The 25,396-nt window shown below is 41.0% G+C and overlaps 2 protein-coding genes across 3 annotated transcripts in view; one reads left to right on the top strand and one right to left on the bottom strand.

Annotated features, from left to right (window-relative positions):
* LOC137279140 (kin of IRRE-like protein 2) overlaps positions 1 to 25,396 on the top strand; it is a 318,732-nt gene that overhangs the window by 290,190 nt on the left and 3,146 nt on the right. The window lies entirely within an intron of this gene.
* Positions 546 to 25,286, bottom strand: LOC137279137 (uncharacterized). The gene is made up of 6 exons (XM_067811614.1): positions 25,017 to 25,286; positions 22,636 to 22,856; positions 22,056 to 22,113; positions 20,294 to 20,345; positions 6,984 to 7,118; positions 546 to 4,969 (listed from the first exon to the last, which is right to left on the bottom strand). Exons 1-6 carry the CDS (start codon positions 25,284 to 25,286, stop codon positions 546 to 548), a joined length of 5,160 nt encoding a protein of 1,719 aa, XP_067667715.1.

Genomic DNA, 25,396 nt, shown 5'->3' with positions numbered 1-25,396 from the left:
GCCATTCCCTCATCTGGCCATAGTGGCCTTTCACCCTCCAAAAACAGCTCCGCCAGTTAGACCAATATCATACCGATACCTTCACACCGGAACACACGTGTTTAATCAGGCGGACATGTTACAAAACAGGGAAAGGGGAGCAACCGCGGACATCATAACTGCCAACCACTACTAATATTGGCGTGACCACCTTTTTTCTCTTAAAGATAGGAGTTGGGTCACCCTTAACAGATACAACATATGACTGCTGTTTAACGCGAAGTTGTAAGGAATGATTAAAAGTCATTGACTTCACTGTTATAACAAGTGTCACTGGTATGAAACAACAAGAGCTAGAACAGTTTAAAGGAACCAACACTGGATAAACAAACGTCAGTAATGTGGGGATTATTTAGTCCCTTTGCATACTCAATGGGTCCAAGTAATACACACTTGAGCAACTAACACAATGTGAACACAAATACAAAAACTAGTAAAGAACCATCATAGGACAGACTACCCTCTGGTTCTTGGGGATTATTCTGCCCCAATTGAAAACACAAAACTCAAAGATCCAACACAAAATCCTGAAGGTAAGATGGACTCTTCCTGTTGCGCTTAGGACGACTACACGTCTGTGCAGGGTCAGTGTCTAGAAGAGGCTCTGGGGGCTGTACTATTTCTGAAGGAGGTTCCGAGCTTGGTGGAAGGTCATGGCTAAACAGGGGATCAATTTCACTGGGAATCACTGGGTGATGGATCACTGTGGGGTTCATATTAACCTCCAGATCTGTATCAGTAACAACAGGTACACTAGGCTCCTCTCGGTCTTCTTCCTGAGTGACCTGCGGCTCTTGAAGTGTAGGTGGAACAAGATAGCAATCTGAGGAGTGAATACGGTATGCTGTGTCGCGTAGCTGTACTCCAACAAATTTACGCACATCGCACCATGGGCCATCAATATTGGAGACGAGATATCTTGAACGAGAACACGCCTTGTTTCTATCAGACTTCAAGTAGACAATGTCCCCAACTTTTAACACAGGAGGTAATGGAAACACGCCGTTGTCACTTTTGGCTTTGACACTGTGGGGATGGTTCTTCAAGCGAGAATCGTGTTGAGAGGATATCAATGCTCTGTCTGACATGGGGAATTGCTGGTGAGAAAATTGATCTCGTTGAGTCCAAATCTCACGAGCCGAAAGCCCGCCGTGACGAATGCGCGAGTTCAATGAGGCGACTGCTACTGCTAGGGCCGTGGAAGAGATGGCACCCCTTGATGGATCGGTTCTCAGAATTTCTAACTCTAGTTCTTGAATAGCTCTTTCAGCTACTGGGTTTTTGTTGACATTTTTGACGCGACCAATTTCAAGTGTCATTCTGTGTTTCGACAGCAAGGGGTCATTGTGTAAGGCAAGAAATCCTGGAGCTGGATCAACACGGACTACGCATCTTGGTCCATCTAGGGGACACATTCCGACACATAAGCGAACGAGAGCATCACGCAATGTGCAAGCCTTCTCATCCTCAATGAGACATGCAAGGGTAAATGATGACACACATTCCCTCAGGACAAAGATCATCTGACGCTCACGACGCATCACATCAGCTGCGTATGAAACTCCAACTACTTCTGGTGGCTCAGAAGTGGACTGTTCTAAGGTCACTACAGGTGCTTGTTTGAGGGCAGCGCACTGGTGACATGTTGAAGAGATGCGTTCAATTGTCTTGTCAAAATCAAGAGCATAGAAGTACCTATGAAGGACCTTTTTCAGTTGGTAAGCAGAGGGATGGTTGAGCTTGAGATGCAAGGCAGTTATGACTCCGTCGACAATCTGGCGGGGAATAATGATGCATTCTCTTGGAGGTTGCAGGGGATCAGCATACCTGACAACCAACAGTCCGTCTTTTGCAATTGTAGCAACAGCGAGGTAGCGTTTGATGTCTTTGATATTGGTCAGTTTCTTGGAAGGACGTGTACCCTGTAGCAGATGCGCATGGGTACGTCTTAGATCACCACACTCACTTTGTAAGGAACGCCATGTGGTGCGAGTCATGAAGGGTAGTCGTACTTTTCCGGACACAATGTCTTCGACAGAGGTACTCCTTACAACGGATTCTTCCATGGTGTCAATAAAAGAGCATATCTGACAAGACTGATCTGAGCAATCTGGAGCGTTTCTGCTGGCAAAATCAGACGGGACATTGGATGCACCTGCAAGGTGATCGATAGTAGCTTGATACTGGCTCACGACAGATAAGAAAGTTGACACTCTCGGGCTGGTTGAGAACTCCCCTCGACATAACTTTCGAAAGGCAAGGACACATGGCTTGCTGTCAGTCAGCGCATGAGACTTGTGACGAGACTGGATCAAATAAGGACTGAAATGCCGAATCGCAGCAGCAATCGATAATGCCTCTATTTCACAAGGTATCCATGAAACTTGTCGCGGTTTCAGCTTGGCACTGAAGAAGCCTGCCAGTTTTGTCTTGCCATTCCTGACCACGTACATTGTGGCACCAATACCAGGCTTTCTCAGGGCTCCATCTGTCACAATCCACAATACATCATCTGAGCATGGGAGGGTGATTGTCTTGTTCATGGCTAATGACTTCTGAGCTGACTGAAAGGTTTCGACTTGATCAGTCGTCCAATCTATCTTATCACCCGACTGTCGTCCTGCGGTAAGAGCATCAAGAGGACCTATTGTGGGTGCACATTGGGGGAGAACGCGAGACAAGACCTTGTAAGCTCCAATGAATGACCTGAGGCCAGAGACAGTTTTGGGGAGACTGCAAGAAGATAGGGTTGCGATTCGATGGGGACTTGCTTGAATACATCCATCTTGCCACTTCCATCCAAGGATGGTGACAGATCGTGGAGCAATGAATGTTTTCTTGGGGGAAAGCTTTAAGTTGTTCTTCTGGAGGGCTTGTAGAACCGACTTCCAGTTGTCCAAAAGCTCTTCAGGTGTAGATCCGCCACAATACAGATCGTCAGCGAGCTTTGCCACTATTCCTTTTGCAATGAGGTCGCCAAGTACCCGACACATGAGTTCCTCCAAAGCAGTCTCACTGCCCGGCATTCCCATGGCTGATCGTACGTATACCCTGACACCTCCAAATGGTGTTGCCACTCCACAATATTTCATAGAGTTTCTCGATAGGGGTATTTGATAGAATGCACTGGATAGGTCTGTGGTGACTAGATACTTCCATTGACTAATTTGTCGCAAAGTAGAGTCCACATCCGGAAGCAATGACGGCTGAGGTTTGCTGTAGCGTCCCACATCTCCAAAGGATGTTACCAGACGGAATCCACCAGATGGTTTCTTGACCAAGAAAGACGGGTTTAAGTATTCCACGTTCACTCCCACATCTTCAGGGCGTTTGAATACTCCCTTTGACTCTAGATCATCAAACATTTGCTGTAACTCTACGAGACGACCTCTTGAATATTGCGGCAACCGTCCCTTCCGTTGGGGAGGTAGTACAGGTCCCATATTGACTGTAGCCTGGAATGGGCCTGATGCTCCATTGTATCCTTTCGCAATTGGCTGAAATACTTCATCATATTGGCAGATAAGTTGACGAAACTTGTATGAAACGTCCTCTGGGAGTATGTCATGTGGATCGACTTGTACACTGTCAGAGCAAAATCCAGTGGCATGGTGTGATGAGTTAGTAGCTGGTGTGTTGGGCTGGACGGTGTCATATGAATCTGTCGTCGTGACTCCACATACAGAGCAAAAATGTTCGTTTTTCCTCAGAGTCTGAGGGTGATCGGACATATTCAGTATCCTTACACGACCGGACAAACATGGCAAAATGCTAGGGGGGGGCCACAAGTTGGATAGTGATGAACAGGAACGTCTAGTGTCTTCACGGGGTTCAACTGCAACAAAGTGTTCATGTTTGTATTCCACGGGCACGGAAACCTCCAGGTATTCACCTGGCCATATGGTTGTTGCATTTTCAGGAGCTCTCACTACGACGGCTCTTCTCACCGTGTGTATGTCTGGGTTCTCATCAGACTTGTAACAAATGCTAGTGTTATCCGAAAAAATGATAAGCTTGAGTGCAGGGCGTATTGTAATGTCGTTTTGTGACAAAAAGGGTATACCGGCGAGTATTCCGACATCAAGAGACTCTACAACCAGACCCTCAAAACAAAACTCTCTGTTATCTCTGTGGACAGTGAACTTTGTTTCACCGACTATTTTCAGCTTTGAAGTACCATCAGCTTGTCTTGCAGACTGAGTACTCCTATTGATGGGGGTACCTAGATACCTGGCAGTATCGGCAGAGATCATGTTGCCGGTAGCACCGGAGTCAAGAGTGAGGCGAACGCAAATGTGGTGATAGAAAGTGTCCATGTATGGCGATTCCTCGACATGGACCCGTCTTGCCGATGTTGTAGTACTACTAGGGTCATTAGCAATAGGTGCATCTGTATCATGACATGTATTTTCCTCGTCACTGGAGGGCACGTCGTCCAAAATGTGTGCAATTTGCCGTGCTTTCATGATATACTTGCGATCTCGGTCGGGCAAGAATTTGCACTCACTTAGGAAGTGATTCACACTAGCGCGCTTTGCTGTTGTACAAAGTGGACAAGATTTGAACCGCTGAGTCGTGGACGAATGTTTTGTGTACTGGTTACGAGTGGATGTCTGAGAGCGCATTACTTTCACATCCTCTGATGTACGTATCTCATCTAGTAAGGAGTCTAAGGCCTGAGAAATTTCGGGTTTGATTGACGCTAATGTGCGTGAACGTAACTCCGTCCCATATCTCTGTTTCACTAAACGGGGGAGGTCTTTGTGTAACAATCGCAACCAAGTAAGCACTATTAGGTTTTCTACGGTAGGAGAGGCTTCTTCGTCCTCTGCAATCGCCTCGCCATGGTGAGTAATGCCTGAGTCACGTAGAAGTAAATTGTCCTCTATGAAAGCTGTCAGGCGTTGATACAAATCCTCCGGTCTCTCATCTACTCCCAAATGAATGTCATCAAAGTCAAGAAAATGACCCCCGGTTGATTGAAAACCAAAATGGAGGCGAATTGACTGAATTGAATTGAATATGTACGGTAAAGAGGTAGAATTTTTCACTATGGTGTTTCTCGATATGACAGGGCAGTAGTTTGCGATTTGGCCGAGCATAAGTTCTAAAGTAGTGACTTTTTGTACTGCTGTTTTGCGTTGAGCGACAGCGACATTTTCTCCATCATTTGTAAAACCCCTGTTCGGGTTGGCACGAGATTTCTTCAGCCAAGTTACACCCGCTTCTAACAATGGGGAAAACGCTGCATCTGTGGACAATGTGTACAGTAAGTTTTGTTTCCAACCTTCGAAAGAATTAATGGTTTCATTTTTGGTAAGGATCCATTGTTTTGGAGCCCTGTGTGTTTGTGCCATTATGACAACACGCTGAACGATACTAATGTGTGCCTATCCAGATCAATTGCGACATTGACACCAGTGAGAGCGTGACGCTACGGTTTCGTCTTGAATGGGTCTTAACCAGAAAATTCTGACTTTACAGAAGGGTGAATACGTATCCACGCTGCCACCACGCCAGTTAGACCAATATCATACCGATACCTTCACACCGGAACACACGTGTTTAATCAGGCGGACATGTTACGAAACAGGGAAAGGGGAGCAACCGCGGACATCATAACTGCCAACCACTACTAATATTGGCGCTCTAACTCTTCCTGCTCCATATATATCCATCTGAAGTTATCAGCTTTCAAAACTGACAGGCAAAATGGCGATCTTAAGATGTAACACATTTATTTATCTATTTATTTATTTATTTTTTTAGTAAAGCAGTTTTTCAGAGAAAGTCTGTAGGTAAAGAATTTCACCTTTTGTCCTATTCATGAGAAGAAAGCGTCAATAAATGAAATGAACAACCAGGCCCCTGTATACTTAATTTTTGCCCCACACCCAAGTAATCAAACCATGCAGCACCGAACTACTCCCCCAAACCACTGATTCCTTCCGCTGAGACAAACATATGGACACCAGGTGGATCAATGTGCTACAAGTTTAAGATCACACTGCTAAGATCCTCTTCCCCTAGAATAACACTTGTTATATCTGAACCAAGAAGACATCACAGTAGGATAAGGTGAATACCTTATTCTGGGTTTTACAAGCCTCCCCAAATGAGGTCTAAGTGCTGGTGTTTGACTTATATCATCGTGAACATCAGTATCCATAGTTACAGTATCTACAAAGGTATATTGGTCTCAGAATAAAAAATTGTATAAAAACAGAGTGAATTTCAACCAATTTTACCGATGAGACTTTGCAGGCTGAATGTGTGGAGCTCAAAAGTACACTTAAGTTCCATGGAGCGTCGTTGTTTAGTGGTGGTCTCCCGCTCAGGGTCTGCCTTGAGCTGAGTGATGATGATGTATCATAAGTCACTCTTATAATGTTTTGGGAGATTAAAGTGATGAGCGACAGATTTGTCTCTTTTGTGTGTGATATCTGCAAAGTGTTCAGACCGTCTGATTCTGAACGCCCTTTTGGTTTCACCAACATGTTGTTTCTTGCATGAGTTACAAGTGATACACTACATTGCGACTTTGGCAGTGGTGTTCACTTGTGTACTTCCGACCTGTGTGGGTACTGTAAAAGTACCGGGGGGAGTTGATATTTTTGCAGACTTTGCAGCAATGGTAATTACATGGATTGTCAATAAATTTGACTGTTCTGCCCAAGGCCTGTGGAGGTGGAAGTGGGTAAGTGATGGCGACTCTGACTAGAATGTCTTTCAGAGTTTGGTTACGGTGAAAGGCTGTGATTGGTGGTGAGGGGAAAATTTCATTGTATGTCTCTGATCCGCTGAGTAGATGCCAGCGTTTCTGGATAATGTGTTTGAGCTCTAGGTTCATTGGGTTCTAGTTGCAAACTAGCACTGTTTTCGGGTGTGAGACTGGTGCTTTCATCCTGGTGCGGAGAAGTTCTCTCCTAGATTTGGAATCCTACATCTGTTTGTTTTGCTGTATGACGTGTTGGGAGTCCCTCGTTTGAGGTAATACTTGATGAGATTGAGGCTGTGTTTCTCATACTCTGCCTGGATGGAGCAGATTCTCCTGAGGCGGAGGAACTGGCTATAGGGGCCTTCAATTTTCACGTCACATCAGCAATGTTGCTGCCATATCATGATGAGAACGGTTAATTATACAAATATAAATGAATCATTAGCACATACATTGTAAAAACCTGTCAATGAAGGACAGTAAAACTAACCAGAATATCACAGAGTAGAATGTAAAACTAAAACAAAGTATCAATAGAGGACAGTACAATATAAAAATGAGCTTAAGTACCCTCTCAGGAGGACACCTATTTTACAGTACTTCAATTCTCATGTCAGAATGTTGTTATTTCAAACTGGCTATTCATATGCTTAGGTTTTTCAAGAATGTGGAAATGTATGTCATTTTATGACTTTGTTTCAACAGACACTTATAGAGTTAAACATTCAGTCTTGGTATGGGAAAATAGAAGCATCTTCATTCTTGAAAACCTACTCTTCTTATAAAACTGTCTTTGAACAAGAAAAGTATCTAAATGCTGATATTGATGGAGATTTGATTAAAACACTTGCAAAGTTTAGATGCTTATCACATTGTTTAAAAATTCAAAAACTGCATTCTAACAAATGTACAGATCAGAGTGATTTGTTTTGTGAACACTGCAATCTTAAAGTTATTGAAGATGAGTTTCATTTTGTACTTGTCTGTCCATATTTTAAGGAAAGTAGAAATAATCTCCTACCAAATATTTTTTGTCAATATCCAACAAGAGATAAGTTTATTCAATTGATGTCATGTACAAATAAAAACATCATGAAAGGTCTAGCCATTTACCTGAAAAGGAATATGTATAATTGTACTTAATCTCCCACATAAAAATGTACATTTATAGTTAACAGTATTGTATGAATATATGTTCAGTGAATACTCTGTATTTGCACTCTGGGCCATGCAGACTCCAATGCTGAAATAAAGTCTCTGTCTCTCTACTTCAACCCCCTTTTAGGGTACAGCCACTAACAATTTGAGTTACTAATTTAATCTTCCAATTATAAAACATTTATCTATTTACCATTCAATTAACAAATCTAATTCCTTTAAAAATGAAATACTCAAACGAGGACTAATATTGCTAAAAAGATCCTTCATAGTTCGTGAATTAAAATACTGATCACTTATGATGGAATACTCAACACAGTGAAGCAGGATACTGTGATTCTTTCATCACAAGAGATGCAGAATGGAGGATCCTCACCTTTCAAAAGGTACTCACGAGTAGTCAAATGCAACATATGTCATATCTGGGATTTCACTTTCTTAGTACAAAGTCAGCCGCCTAGCCCGCTCAGCCACCGCTTCCACTAGTGGAAGTCGCGGTGGCTGAGCGGGCTAGGCGGCTGACTTTGTGTGCTGGCGATTAGGTGTCTGACTCTGAGGGTGCGGGTTCGAATCCCGGATATGACTCAACCGAAAAAAAGTACTAGAATTTGTACTTTACTAAGAAAGTGAAATCCCAAATATGACATATGTTACTCACGAGTATATCTCGCATGGCCAATACGACATCGCCGCAAAATGACCTCTTCAAATCTGGACTGACAACAAAGTGGGTATACCCAATATAAGGTTTTATTGCATGTAATTTATTTACACCTAGTAGTGCAGTATGAAGTTCATGTAATGAAAATTCCTCATTATAATCTTCACCATAATCAGATTTAAAATTCACTGCTTTCTTTTCTTGGTGTGTTTGATAAGTCTGAAATTTTGGATGATAATTTGAGGAGGACGAATGTTTTGCCAAAGTTTCGCCCAACTTGTTTGCAATATCAGATTTTTCAATTAATATGTTTTTACCATCTTTGAGATGCTGAATACTAATGGATTTGGAACCCTTGCCGTTAATGTTTTGGATCATATTCCATACCCTTGACATAGGAGTACGGGAATATATTTTGGAAACGTAATTTTACCAAGTATGATGCTTAATGTGCTTAAACGTTCGCCGAGCCTTCGCATAACTAATTTTTACATTATTTAAGTTATGTAAGGTGGGATGAAAAAAAGCAAAAATATTTCTCTGCTTTCTTCCTCATTTTCCTAGCCTGTTTGCATTGCATTCATTAAACCATGGCTTACGGATGTGCGGATTTACAGGGGACTTAGGAATAGTTTCATCAGCTATATGTTTCAGCTTGTCCGAGAACATTTTAATTGTATCAGGGACATCAATGAAAAGGTCTCATTTAAGTTCTTCAAAGCAGGTGACCTGAAATAAGGGCCAGTTGGCGTTAGAAAAATTATATCTCGTTAAAGGCGGATCATTGGTAGGGTTAATTGTTATAAGTACTGTTGGAAAATGGTCACTCCCACAAAGGTCATTATGGACTGACCTTTCAAATTCATGATAGTCGTTTGAATCAGTGAGTGACAAGTCTGAAGAAGAATATTTTCCTGTTGCAGGATGTAAATATGTGTCAGAGCCATCACTGAATATACATATTATTAGCTACACATTAAAACTATTATTAGATATAAACTCTTAAAGAACTTTCCCTTTACTGTTTGTGTCAGGACTTCTCCATCATGGGTTGTGGCCATTTAGATCACCCATGATGATACAGGGTTTTGGTAATTGGTCAAATAAATCTTGAAGGTCAGTCTGGTAAAGAATGGAAGATGGAGAGATGTACAAGGAACAAAGAGTAAGGGTTATATGTAAAGTAAGACGACCAGCAACAGCTTGAAGATTGGTTTTAAGGTGGAACAGGGCTATGGATAATGCCATGTCTCACCAATATGGAAGATCCACCAATGGCTTTGTCACTGGAGGTGAAAAAGAATGGTAAGAATGGTATTTATGCAATTCAAACTTATCACTTTGTTTCAAACAGGTTTCTTGAAAACAAAATGCTGATGGTTTAAAGTCCTGTGCTAGTAATTGTACTTCATTATAATTAGTCCTATGTCCTCTGCAGTTCCATTGGATTAAGGACTTATTGTTCATTTTATAGCAGGTGGTAGTACTTGGGACCAACTGTTCTGATTCCGTGGCAAACTGCTTCTATTTCGCACATGGGGATGAGGAGAGACGTCCATGTCTTCCAAGAGTTATAATTTGTTATAAATTTGTACAGGGTCATGTGATCTCTTTTGCCCTCAACCACAAGGATCCCTTCCTCCGCCCTCAACCACAATATCCCCCAGGTCCACAACTGGGGTGTTGGCGAGCTCTTTGCATTACCCAGCACCCACCACGAGGAGGTGGCCGTTCATGGGTGCCTTTAATTTTGACATGTCTGGGGTGACATGAGGTGTACAGCAAATACGAGTGTGTGTCTGTGGGTTTACAGTAGAGAGAGAAGGTTTGTAGTTTGTTTTCATTGGAAACCCAGTTGTCTAGAAACGTGACCTTTAGGCGTGAAAATTCTGCAATGATTTAATGGTAGGGTACGCAGAATTTAGATAGTCGAGGAACTTCTCAAGTCTGTTTGTGCCGAGTGTCCAGATGAGGAAAATGTTGTCAATGAATCTGACGTGTAAATCCAGTTTGTCTGGATAGTTGGCTAGAAGTGTTTCTTCTATCTGCAGAAAGTGAACCAAGCATTCACAACGAAAGCCACCAAAAAAGATTTTGTTCAAAACAAGCCACAGGAAAACACACTTTGTTATGAAGCTGAGTCGCACTGTCATGCAATAGGAACTGATTTGTGGAAACAACTCAAACGTGTTTCTGTCCCAAAATTTTCTGGTGATGTAAAATCTTAAGAAAGCTGGAAAGGTGCGTTTCTGACATGCATAGACCTAGCACCAGTGACTGCTGAATACAAGCTATTGCAACTGAGGCAGTATCTGGCGGGTGATGCCTTGAAAGCAATTCAAGGTTTGGGACATAGTGCTGTGTCCTATGATACTGCGTTAGAATGTCTAGATAGGAAGTATGGTGGCAAACGCATCAAGGACCATTACAGATAGAAGAAGTAACAAATTTGAAGCCTATTTGCCCAGGCTCTGTCAGAAATGTTTTTGCAGATCAAATTCTCGCCACAGGATAGACCATACCACAGATTTCTCTGGAGATCTATGAATACAGATTCTCCTCCTGAAGCGTTAGAGTTCAGTCGTGTTGTACTTGGAAACACCTCTTCTCCATTCTTGGCTCAGTGTGTAACTCAAGAACATGCTTAGAGACAATTGCAAGAAATACAATGTGTTCAGGTGCCAAAATGTTTGCGTCTGGATGCTGAGGTTTGTTCAGTGTCAATTCACATCTTCGTTGATGCATCACAGGATGCATACAGAACTGTTGTATATTCCGTTTATACTTACCTGGAATGGAAGAAATCTAGCAGGATAGTTGCTGCAAAATGTCGTGTCTCTCTGTTGAAAGCTTGTAGTATACCACGCCTTGAACTGATGGCAGCTATGCTTGGTCTCAGACTTACCTGTGAAGTGGTCAAGATCCTTCAGATAGAGATTGCAACAGTCTGTTGGTCAGACAGCATGAATGTCTTGTGCTGGATTAAAAACAACAGTCGTACTTTCAAAGCTTTTGTTGCCAACGGAGTTAGCGAAATACACAGTATGACAAATCCAAATCAGTGGCGACACATACCTTCAGCAGAAAATCCTGTAGATCTTCTCTGAAGAGGTGTGATAGTTTTTTGTCTGATAATCAACCAGTTATGGTGGTCTGGACCTATTTTTCTACTTGGACCAGAATCTGAATGGCCATCAAATAAAACATTATCGTTTGACATGTCAAAGGATGACAAGGGAGCAAAAACTAACAAGAAGCATGTTGCTCTAGTTGCAGAACAGAAACCTGATATTGAGATGTTCAGAATTGAACCTTCACAATTCTCCAGCTGGAGAAAACTCACATGTATCCATTGTGTGGGTATACAGATTCTTTTGTAATTGTTCCACTTCGGATGAATACAGAAGAAATAGAAGAGTCTGAACACAGCATCATTGCCCATGCACAGGAATGTTCATTTTCAGTAGAATATGCTGCTTTGCAGTCAGGGAAGGTGCTCCCTTCCAGTTCTAAACTCCTTACACTCCAGCCACAACTAGATGAAAATGCAGTCATGAGAATGAGCACACAGCACACAGCACACAGCACACAGCTTGGACACAAGTGCATTTATAAGTGCTTTCTACAGAATGGTAAATCGGCGAGGTCTACCATAAGAGGTAGTAACAGACAACGGAACCAACTTTGTTGGTGCTGTTAAAGAACTCAAGGAACTTTTTCACAAGCTGGATCAGGATGCTGTTCAACGTTCCAGGGCTAACCGACCGAGAAGTGAAGTGGCACGTCCACCTCACCTCCTGAGTTACCAATTTAAGCTTCCAGTTATAAAATATTTATCTATTTACAAATTCGTTAACAGATCTCATTCTTTAAAAAATCCTATAATTAAATGATTGTAATTAACTAGTATTTTTAAAAAGATCCTTCAGTGTTCTTGATTTGAAATAGTTGTCCCTTGTGATGGAATACTCGGCACAGTCAAGCAAGATATGCTTGACTGTGATTCTTTCATCACAAGGGATACAAAAAGGAGGATCCTCACCTTTTAATATATATCCGTGCATGTATCTTGTGTGGTCAATGCAACATTGTCACATGATGACCTCTTCAAATCTGGACTGACTGGGGTTTTATCTCATGTAATTTATTTATACCTACTTGGGAGTCCCACTTCTTTTGCATCAGATCATTGACATAAGATCTAATAGTGGCTTTATAATCAGTGTAAGAAATAAGAAGTGGTGTCACAGAGTTGTGGAGTGCTGCCTTAGCAGCAAGGTCAGCCAATGTGTTACCAAAGATTCCTACATGGATGGGTAACCAACAAAAGACGATGTCATATTGGCCAGTAGCAAGATCATTACACAATTCAATAATTTCAATTAAAAGTGGATGTTTGCAAGAAATATTTTTTATTAGCCTGAAGGCAAGAAAGAGAGTCTGAATAGGTTATATACTGTTTATGTTTAGGCTGTTTTTGAATATATTCAAGAGCTGTTAATATGGCGATAGCTTCAGCTGTGAAAATAGAACTACTATTTGGTAATCGAGAAGATATTGTTTGCACCACTGTCCTTGGACCCATCTGTAAATAAGGATTGTTATGTTTACTTTTTAATTCATTATATTCTTGTTTATACTGTACTTCATCAGTTTCTGATTTTTTAAATGTAGTTAATGTTAGGTCAACTAGAGGCCTAACCCATTGCCAAGGAGGAGAAGAAAGAAGTCGGGAAGGAGCTATATTTTGGAGCTCAATGCTGGCAGCAGCAAGAAATGGCTTAATTCTGAGCCCAAGCGGCGGAACAAGAGAAGACTTTTTGTTATACAAATCCTCATAGAGAGGATTGAAGATACAATTATATGCAGGGTTAGATTCGTTACAGAATAGTTTTCTGATATATTGTAAAGCTAATTTTATGCGGCGTTGTGTAAGAGATGGTTCATCTGCCTCGACGTAGAGACTCTCAACAGGAAAGGTTCTAAGGGAACCAAGACAAAGTCTCAGACCTTGGTGGTGAACAGAATCCATTAGTTTTAGGTCGCTGTTGCAGGCTCCACCATATACGATGGAGCCATAATCGAGTTTTGAACGGATCAGTGATCGATATAGGTGTAAGAGGGTAGTTTGATCCCCTCCACACTTTGAATTAGACACGACTTTCAACAAGTCAAGTGCCTTCAGGCATTTATGCTTTAGGTATTTAATATGTGGTAAGAAAGTCAGATGCGAGTCAAAGATAAGTTCCAAGAATGTGGTCTCTTTTACAGGGTTAATCTTATCATTTAAAATCTTTTAAAATTCCATGTTTCCATGTTGTGTTGTATACTTTCTCTAAATCAAAAAAGATTGACACGGCATGTTGTTTATTAATTATGGCATTCTTAACAAAGGATTCTAAACGCCCTAAATAATCGATAGTACTTCTGTTTTTTCAGAAACCACTTTGTATATCTGTTATTAAGTTATTTGTTTCCAAGCACCAGGCAAGTTGATTATTTATCAGTCATTCCATGGTTTTGCAAAGACAGCTAGTCAATGAAGTGGGCCTATAATAGGAAGGATGAGTATTATCATGTCCAGGTTTAGGGATGGGAACAATTATTGCATCACGCCATGATGAAGGGAAAGTTCCTCTTGTCCAGATGTTGTCAAAAGTATATAAGAGTGTCTCTAAACACGAGCCTGGCAAGTGTTTCAGGATTTGATAATGTATACCATCAGCACCAGAAGCAGTATCATGAGCCTGGTCACAAGCAGTGTGAAGTTCATGTATCGAAAATGTTTCATTATAGTCTTCCCCATTATCTGAGTGGAAATTAATAGATTTCTTTTCTTAGTGTTTTTGATATTTTTGGAATTCAGGAACGTAATTGGATGAGGAAGAATGTTTGGCCAGCGTCTGACCAAGTTTATTTACAATATCTGATTTATCAGTAAATAATGTGTTCCCATCTTTTAGATGGTGGATGCTAGATTTAGATCCCTTACCCTTGATCTTCTGTATCATATTCCACACCTTGGATATTGGCGTGCATGAATTTATTTTTTATACATATTTTTGCCAAGAGTGGCATTTGCTTTGCTTGAAAGTACGCCTTGCCTTGGCATTCAGAATTTTTAATTTGTCTAAATTGTGGACCATAGGATGGCGACGGAAATTATGCACAGCTTTCTTCCGTGCCTTCCTTTAGTATGATTGCAATCATCGTTAAACCATGGTTTTCGAACTTGAGGAACTGCTGAGGACTTAGGGATACACTCGTCAGCTATGTTATTTAGCTCATCTGAAAAACATTTTATGGGCTCAGGAATATCATGAATAGCGCAGAGAGTTTCATATAAAGGTCAGTTAGCCTTTTTAAAATTCCATCTTGATGATGGAGGAACATCATATGGATTCATGGATTGTAGTATTGTGGGGAAATGGTCACAGAGATCTTCATGTACAGACCACTCGCATTCATTGAATAGGTTAGAGTCAGTAATAGACAAGTCAAGGGCTGAATATGTTCCTGTTCCACGATGTAGGTATGTCTGTGATCCGTCATTATAAATGCATAAATCATTTTTTGAAATAAAATCCTCCTGTAATTTACCTTTGGTGTTTGTAGTAGTACCACCCCAGAGTGGGTTTCGGCCATTTAAATCCCCCATGATTATTCAGGGTTTAGGTAGTTGATCATAAAGAGATTGCAGGTTGGTTATGTGAACAGCTGATGATGGTGGAATGTACAAAGAGCCAAAAGTAAAAGCAACTTCTAACGTAAGTCGAACTGCAGTGACTTGGAGATTTGTTTTAAGTGGAACTGAGCTATGAATAACATTGCTCCTCACCAGGACTGATGATCCACCACACGCTCTATCACCTGGAGGAGAAAAACAGTGATATGCATTGAATTGACTGAGATCAAAATGATCTGTCTCTTTCAGATGAGTTTCTTGGATGCAGAAAGCTGACGGCTTAAAATCTTGGACGAGTACCTGTAAATCAGCTAAATTAGACCTCAGTCCTCAACAGTTCCATTGTATTATGTTTGAGGACATTATGTCTTTGGAGGATGGACTGGTGATCTACCCCACACCTTCCTTAAAGGCGACAAGCTATGTGTCCTACTATGGCTTTGCTCGGACACATCCATGTCTTCAAGGGATCCAAACTTATTGAAAATTTGGATCGGGTTGTTAGCCCCTTTTGGGGCTCTGACACTATGATTCTTTTTGTGTGTTTCACTTTTTGGTTTGTTTTTAAAAGTTGGTTTTAAAACTGCTTCTGAGTTTGAAGTATGTTTCTGTGATGCCGACGGATCAATCTCAGATGTCCAAGATTGACTAACGCTTTTTGATATCGTTAAAGTTTGCGAACTGGAGCTCATTTGTTGGGTTGTCGTCTTTACTTCAGTTGATAGCAACGTGGGAGCAGTCCTTGCCAAGACAAGTTTTGGTTCTGGAGCTTGGATAGATGTAAAAACAGTGGTAGATCGAGACTAATGGACCCAACTGTTCTTGTGCAAAATGTTCTTCTTCGCTTCTGGGAAGGAAATATTCTGTTCATGCTTCAATTTAGATATTTAAGAAGGGGGACAACCAGAACAATTTACACAGCTAGGAGGTTTGTCACAAAGATTACTGTTTTCACATGTTCCAGTACAATGATAACAAGCAGCTTTATTTTGGTATGATCTAGATCCATGACCGTACTTCTGGGAGGTGTAACACCTTAAGGGATTAGGGATAAATGCATCCACCCTTAAGTTGCAATACCCTGCTTTCAGTGACTGTGGATGTGTCGGATGACAAAATGTGATGAGATAGGTGTTAGTCTTGGTAACAGCATTATTCTTTCAAACGGTAAAACGGTAACTCCTAGGGTGCGAAAATCCCTAAGAATGTCAGCTTCGGCCATATCTGAAAGGCAACTTCCGATATCACGTAAGATGCCTTTACTGCAATTCAATGTCCTGTGAGGGGACACCTCAACAGGAACATTGGCCAACAATTTTGTCGAAAGGAGAACCTGAGATTGGATCTGTTTTCTGCAATGGATCAACAGAGAACCAGATCAAAGTGAATTCCAGTGAATTCCATTTGATAGATTTATTGTGCCCCTCTTTGCCCTAAACTTAGATTAATATAATATTAGGCTCTGTCCGTTCATCTGTACAAACTGGACTGAGGAATAGATTCTTTTCATATTTGGTTCTCAGGTTCATTACAGCATGAGAAAGGGTCCAGTCTGGTTTTGTGACCTTGACCTTCATTTCAAGGTCACAAGGGGACTTTAACATTTTACCCATGTCATCGAGATATCAGAAGAACCATTCACTGCATTTTTTCATATTCAATACCAAAATTTATCTAGGGAATGTGCTGGTCGATTCTGGTGACCTTCACATAATTTTCAAAAGTCACATCTCTTTGAAGATTTCAGCATGGTAAACTGCATGTTAAGCATGTCATATCTCAAAAGCACATATTTCATGCACTAAGACATTCATGTAAAGGTCAAAGTGAGTCTTGAAAATTTTGTGCATTCAAACAACTAAAGAGCAAGATATCAAAAACGGTTGACCTTTTCAAATGGAAGCAGCTACTTGGAGCATTTTAGCTTCTTTAAGGATGCTACCATATGTCAAATCAATGTTAAGAATACTGAAGCTTGACTATCATCGATCCATTTGGTGTAAAGGGAAAATTGATTATAATAAACTGAAAATGAGTGGTGAATGTGTCCTGTCCAACCGTGCCACCTGCCATCGACCTGACTCGACCTAAATATCCATATCATTTCTAGCTGGATATTCATTAATGAGAATCTACACTCAAAATGATGCTGGTTAATTGACTGATTGGAATAACGACCACTACAGGTAATAGCAACTATTTTCGTTTCAATGGCTATTCAATTGGTTTAACGATCTAATCAGAGGAGTGAGTGAGTGAGTGAGTTTTAGTTTTACGCCGCACTCAGCAATATTCCAGCTATATGGCGGTGGTCTGTAAATAATCGAGTCTGGACCAGACAATCCAGTGATCAACAACATGAGCATCGATCTGCGTACTTGGGAACCGATGACATGTGTCAACCAAGTCAGCTAGCCTGACCACCCGATCCCGTTAGTCGCCTCTTACGACAAGCTGAGTCGCCTTTAATAGCAAGCATGGGTTGCTGAAGGCCTATTCTACCCTGGAACCTTCATGGGTCCTAATCAGAGGAAGATATAACAGGTGCTACAAATCTTAAACCTGGTGAGAAATTGTGGATCAATGTTTCCATCAACAAAGTAAATATGATAATATTATATGCATATAATATATATGCTTTCTAAAACTTTATAAACTTTCTAAACTTTTTATTGTTATTGAACTTGTATCTGAGATTTGGTAGGGGTAATAATTCTATGTGACAATTTCTTGTGAAATTATGGGTCAGATTATCTGTCACATTTATAAACAAATGCCTTATGTAAACACACAGATTGACAGTAGGTCCTAAACAAAATATTGCAGCTGGATATTGTTAAGTGTTGCGATAGAGAGTATTGTCCGTGATTTGAGTTGTTATTAAAATTATTATTGTGGTAGTTGTAATTGGGTCTCAGTATTTAAGGTTTAAGGGTTAGTTATTATGGGTCACATTTCCTACAGAGAATTATTTAAGTGGCATGCCTCTAAGGCAGTACTTTGGAGTTATCTGCCCTTGTGAAATTGACTTGTGACTTTGTATACCTTGCTCTCTTTGCTTAATAACACCTTTTGTCACGGCAAATTTTTAACCGTAACATAAGGGAGATAATTCTATTTGTTCTTCAACATTGGTACAAAGGGTTGGGGTTAGGGTTTCCCTGACACTGTGGCAACTGAATGTGTGTAGTCCATTTATGCATTCTTTACACTGTTAATCTAAGCTGTCACAACTGAACATGTGGACGGAAACCAAGCAAATGCTTAAATAAAGCAAAATGCATGAACATACCAATGACTCCACAGTTGTTACTAAAAGTGTATTGCTCTGTGCAACATGAGAAAGGCAGCACATAGTGGGGATGGATTTTATAGGTGCTTCCTTCAGGTAGTATTATAGCTCCATTATCCCCATGAAGTTTTGCATTGACCTGGAAGACAAATAGGAGAATATAGTGCCTTGTATAAATGGGCCTTGTATAAAAAAAGTCAAAACTATGTGTTCTAGACATGCCAAGTGCCTGATCTGTCAGACACATAAACTCAATGATTTGTTAAAAAAAATTTCATTTTCCCCTGGTAAGTTTGTTTTTGAAAAACTAGTGAAGAAGTCTGTGAAAGTTTTTGAAGAGAACTTTGGTGCGGAAGTAGCACTCAATATGGCAGCCATTAAAGGCACATCCTCACTGAATTTGCACAATGGTTACTGGACATCGGTTAAGCAAAGTTTGGAATGTCTTGTGATGATAGTTCGAGCTCAGCACATTCTGGGAGCAAACTTTGCGGAAATACACAAAAAACTGAAAACCACAATAACTGCCAAACACTTAATTTTAGCGACTTCCCCTCATGTAACACTACACGAGTCTCCAGTCAGGTTTTCCAGGTTTCACGACCAAATGACGGACGCCAGGGGTGGTTTCCTCAATAGCAGCAACTTTACTGGTTGCATGCGATATATAAACAGTATATACAACAAGTTACCAGTCCATATAGCCCAGGTACTGGTGAGGCCTGCGAACCGACCTGAACGTCTTGTTAGGACGGCAGAGAAGCTCAGTTCTGTCTGGCCCTCAGTCAGGGGGGCTTTTATCCATAGCCCTCTGTTGGCGGGTCACGTATCGGTCAGTGGTCATTAAAACTACTAGTGTCAACTTGTCCATCACCGTGATTGATGTTGGTAATTAATACCCTTTAACGAGCTGTTGACTCTTAGTAAACTCTGCACACAAACAAGTTTATGGCTTTGAAATCTTGTCGGTAAACTGTACACAAACAAGTTGATGGCTTTGAAATCTTTCCTACAGACATTTATGGTCACTGTGGGTCCCGTGCGGTGGCCCTTGGGCTAATTTGTCCAACAAGACTGTCAGACTTCATGTTTCTGTATTTGACCACTGGCCGATCTGTGTGACCGACCACATCGTGAAAATTACTTGGGCCAGGATTAACTTTGTTACACTTTACCCATCCAGGCAAAATTGTTGGGAATGCAAATGCGCATTTGTACAAGAAATTTGAAAGTGTTGGAACTGTATGTTCTCGAGATATCTGCTTTTGAACATTGAACATTTGGAATTAATTTTGAATTATCTACCCTTTCGAATTTGGCTTAAAGGGGAAAATCTACTCCTCATTGTGTGTCTGTGTGATGTTTTTGTAAGAGATTTGGAGCATTGGTTTGGGAGTTATGTTAGGTACAAAAATAAGTGGAATGATAAATAATAATAATAATATATGACTCTGTCCCTCATGAATGGATTCTGACATCTCTTCGGTGTATTGACCTCCCTGAGCGACTACTTGATTTACTCAAGTCTTTAATGAGTTGCTGGTCGACTCAACTTGAGATGTACTCACAATGGCAGGTGCAGACTTCAGAATCTGTTCTGATCAGAAGGGGAATATTTCAGGGGGACACCTTCAGTCCTTTGCTTTTTTGTCTGCTTTTAAATCCTTTGAGTTTTCTGCTCAAGAGGGAGGAGGGTTACCATCCTGGACCTCCTCAGCACAGGTCCCCAACACCTCTTACTCATCTCCTCTACATGGATGACATGAAGCTCCTTGCCGAAGGAGATACCAATCTGAAAGAACAGGTTCTTGTCAAGTCCTTCTCTAATGATATTGGCATGACTTTTGGACTCGACAAATGTATTACTCTTCATTTGAAAAGGTAACCAATGATGGATCCGTCAGGTTACAAGGGGGAGGAGTTATTGAGCATCTTGAGGAAGATCAGGCGTACACCTATCTTGGAATGCAAGTTTGAGACAAGCTCCAGAATGCCCAGATTCAAGATAAACTGCGGGCCGAGTATAAATCTCGTTTTAAGAAAATCTGGAGCTCCAAGCTAAATGCTCGAAACAAGGTCAAAGCCACCAATACTTTTGCTGTGCCAGTCCTCTCCTGTTCCTTTGGAGTAGTTGATCGGACAAAACAAGACATCCAGAGTCTTGATCGCCCGACCAGAAGGATCATGTCTGATAACAATCAGTTCTGGAGGTTGGAGTTTGATTAATGTGGAGGCTCTTCATGACAGAATTGTATTGTGTACTTTTGCACATATTTATTTATCGCATGATATTCTGGTGCTGCACATGAAGACTCGTGATGAAAGCAAGGAATTCCACAGCTATTTTAAGCATGCCAAGGTTCTTGGACACAATCTGAAATTTGAGGTTGATTTTGTTGATGATGATGTACTCTCCAAGGTGTGTGGAATCAGGTCGGTTAGCTGCCAGATAGATGACGTTTACCTGGTCGAATCCCGTACCTGCGATGGACGGGCCCTTACCCGAACTACAGTTTACCCCCGTACTTCGGTCCTGACGATAGGGGATGTGCGAGAGGTACAATGTCAGTACCCGGGGGCCCTTGGAGCTTTACCGTAGTTCCTCCAGCAACCACAAGACGATGATCTTCGTTCAATAGTTTATTTGGAACAGTGTTGCTGGACAACCCACTCTATGGTCACTCTATAAGACTTCAGCCGCAAAGCTTCCGTCTTAAGCCAAATGCTGGTGCCTTTTAAGATAGTTTTCCGACGATTCCTTGTGACCAAACACCAAGAGTGGGAGCGCACCAGACTCCCGACCCTGGGCTTTGCTACCGCTTAAAGCTGGGTCCCTACGTCACAGCCAACACCCTCTTCTTTTTGCCCATTGGTCAAAAACCCCTAACCCTGCATACTTTTTCACTCCCCCATCCTTATTCCGTACCCCCAATACCATATTTGTAAAGCTGTGAAGTGGATTCCAAGAAACCCAAAGTATCTACCTCCTAACCATATATGTCCCGTGGAATACTACGAACTGCTGCCGAGGTCCCCGGACAAGTTGCTCCATCTTGATAGCACCGTCCCTATCCATTTTCCTAACCTATGAGTTATCTCGCCTTGCCCCCACTAAGTTCTAACGACCTACTTTCATGCTTATTTCCTCCGCAGCCGATTACCTACCTCTCCCACATTGTATATGTTTTCTACCTCACAGGCCTTTATCTATTATTTCCCATTCTAAATATACTATTAGTTCCCCTTGATCACTTATTATTAATAACATCATTCCTAGATCTAAATATTATAACCACAATAATAATTCCTCGCCCATGATTCGCTATTATCATAATAATCATAATTCCATGCCTCTGATAGTACTGCTGGAAGGTACAGCAATTTGAACCAGGTGAAGTCCTTTAGCAAGTCTGCTCAGAGTTGGTCCTTTGTGGAGAGGCTGTCTGAGAAGCCATTGCATTGTGTGTACATACAGTGGTGTGGAACAGAACAGCAATCCAACCGACTCCTTCACCTGAAGTCGGCTGGTCTCAAATGTGAAACTGAGGGCTTCCTTTTTGCTGCTCAGGAACAGTCACTTCTTACTTACAATCACCAGAATGTGATTCTTGTCAGTGGATACCCTTCCTTGGCACAAACAGCATATCTTAAAAGACATGATGGCATGGCTCGCTGCTTTTACTATCGTCTCCACCATACCTGTGGCTTTGACCCCAAGGTACATCCATGGTACGACCCTGAACATGTCCAAGGTCATCCTGGAAAATGATGCTTTTAAACTTCTCTCGAATAGGCCAATATACAGTCTGAGATGAATTCCTGCCAACAAACCTGATCTTGTCCTTTTTGATAAAACCAATGAATTTATTTATATCATTGAATTTTCTGTCCCTTTTGACAGCAATGTGATTGGCAAGATTCAGGAAAAGCATGATAAATATGATCTTGCCTTTGAAATGTCTCGCTTGCATCCCAAGTACACTGTTGTCAGACTCCCCATTGTTTACAGTGCCCTTGGTTTGGTACCTCCTGATCTCTTGGCTCAGACCGGGTTCTCCACTGGGAGCAACAGCCCTTCTAACAGTCTGGGTAATGTAGAAGGCTGCAGTGTTGGGAAGCCTTCATATTCTGCGGAAAGTTCTTGGTGGGTTCGACTATGCAGTGTTTCCTGAGAGAAGTCCCATTCACTGTCTGGGCTGCGTGTAGAGGGGGCGAGGGCCCTGAGCTGATCGTGAGCCTTGCCAGCCTGGCCTGACTTTGCTAGGATTACCTTGAACCCTTTCTGCTGCATACCAATCTTAATCTGTAAAACATAATAGTAATCGTTAGTGACAATGCTTGTATTTTAATATTCTGGACAGAAAGGACCAAAGTAAGACTTTTCACCATACTCCATGATTCTTGTTTTGCACAATTGTACATAATTACTTTAAATTGTTGTGTGATCTCTACAGTCATAACAATATTGTATATTTGTATTATGATGCAAGTGTTCTGTAACTCACCTCGTTAGGATGTCCACAGGAGTCTGTGTTGTGATGCAAGTACTTTTCTTATCAGCTGGTACTGATGTGTTGTATTCTTTATCCAGTACTTATTTGTTGTACTCTTTCTCCCAGGTGGTACTGATTTGTTGTACTCTTTCTCCCAGATGATTTTGATTTGTTGTACACTTTGTTCCAGATGATACTAATTTGTTGTACTGTTTCTCCCAGCTGGTACTGATTTATTGTACTAGTTATCCCTGATGATACTGATTTGTTGTACTCTTTCTCAAAGATGATACTGATTTGTTGTACTCTTTTTCCCAGATGATACTGATTTGTTGTACTCCTTCTTCCAGATAATACTGATTTGTTGTACTCTTTTTCCCAGATGATACTTATTTGTCGTACTCCTTCTTCCAGATAATACTGATTTGTTGTACTCTTTCTCCCAGATGATACTGATTTGTTGTACTCTTTCTCCCAGATGATACTGATTTGTTGTACTCTTTCTCCCAGATAATACTGATTTGTTGTACTCTTTCTCCCATATGATACTGATTTGTTGTACTCTTTCTTCCAGATGGTACTGATTTGTTGTACTCTTTCTCCCAGATAATACTGATTTGTTGTACTCTTTCTCCCAGATGATTTTGATTTGTTGTACACTTTGTTCCAGATGATACTAATTTGTTGTACTGTTTCTCCCAGCTGGTACTGATTTATTGTACTAGTTATCCCTGATGATACTGATTTGTTGTACTCTTTCTCAAAGATGATACTGATTTGTTGTACTCTTTTTCCCAGATGATACTGATTTGTTGTACTCCTTCTTCCAGATAATACTGATTTGTTGTACTCTTTTTCCCAGATGATACTTATTTGTCGTACTCCTTCTTCCAGATAATACTGATTTGTTGTACTCTTTCTCCCAGATGATACTGATTTGTTGTACTCTTTCTCCCAGATGATACTGATTTGTTGTACTCTTTCTCCCAGATAATACTGATTTGTTGTACTCTTTCTCCCATATGATACTGATTTGTTGTACTCTTTCTTCCAGATGGTACTGATTTGTTGTACTCTTTCTCCCAGATAATACTGATTTGTTGTACTCTTTCTCCCAGATGATACTGATTTGTTCTACCCTTTCTCCCAGATGGTACTGATTTGTTGTACTCTTTCTCCCAGATAATACTGATTTGTTGTACTCTTTCTCCCAGATGATACTGATTTGTTGTACTCTTTCTCCCAGATAATACTGATTTGTTGTACTCTTTCTCCCAGATGGTACTGATTTGTTGTACTCTTTCTCCCAGCTGGTACTGATTTGTTGTACTCTTTCTCCCAGATGATGCTGATTTGTTGTACTCCTTCTTCCAGATAATGCTGATTTGTTGTACTCTTTCTCTCAGATGCTGCTGATTTGTTGTACTCTTTCTCCCAGATGATGCTGATTTGTTGTACTCTTTCTCCCAGATGGTACTGATTTGTTGTACTCTTTCTCAAAGATGGTACTGATTTGTTGTACTCTTTCTCCCAGATGATGCTGATTTGTTGTACTCTTTCTCCCAGATGATACTGATTTGTTGTACTCTTTCTCCCAGATGGTACTGATTTGTTGTACTCTTTCTCCCAGATGGTACTGATTTGTTGTACTCTTTCTCCCAGATAATACTGATTTGTTGTACTCTTTCTCCCAGATAATACTGATTTGTTGTACTCTTTCTCCCAGATAATACTGATTTGTTGTACTCTTTCTCCCAGATGATACTGATTTGTTGTACTCTTTCTCCCAGATGGTACTGATTTGTTGTACTCTTTCTCCCAGATGATACTGATTTGTTGTACTCTTTCTCCCAGATGGTACTGATTTGTTGTACTCTTTCTCCCAGATGGTACTGATTTGTTGTACTCCTTCTTCCAGATAATACTGATTTGTTGTACTCTTTCTCCCAGATAATACTGATTTGTTGTACTCTTTCTCCCACATGATGCTGATTTGTTGTACTCTTTCTCCCAGATGATGCTGATTTGTTGTACTCTTTCTCCCAGATAATACTGATTTGTTGTACTCTTTCTCCCAGATGATGCTGATTTGTTGTACTCTTTCTCCCAGATGATACTGATTTGTTGTACTCTTTCTCCCAGATGATGCTGAATTGTTGTACTCTTTCTCCCAGATGATGCTGATTTGTTGTACTCTTTCTCCCAGATGATGCTGATTTGTTGTACTCTTTCTCCCACATGATGCTGATTTGTTGTACTCTTTCTCCCAGATGATGCTGATTTGTTGTACTCTTTCTCCCAGATGGTACTGATTTGTTGTACTCTTTCTCCCAGATGATACTGATTTGTT

The sequence above is a fragment of the Haliotis asinina genome, chromosome 3 (genome assembly GCF_037392515.1).
Source record: "Haliotis asinina isolate JCU_RB_2024 chromosome 3, JCU_Hal_asi_v2, whole genome shotgun sequence".
NCBI lineage: Eukaryota > Metazoa > Mollusca > Gastropoda > Lepetellida > Haliotidae > Haliotis > Haliotis asinina.
This window is presented reverse-complemented; position numbering and strand designations above follow the sequence as displayed.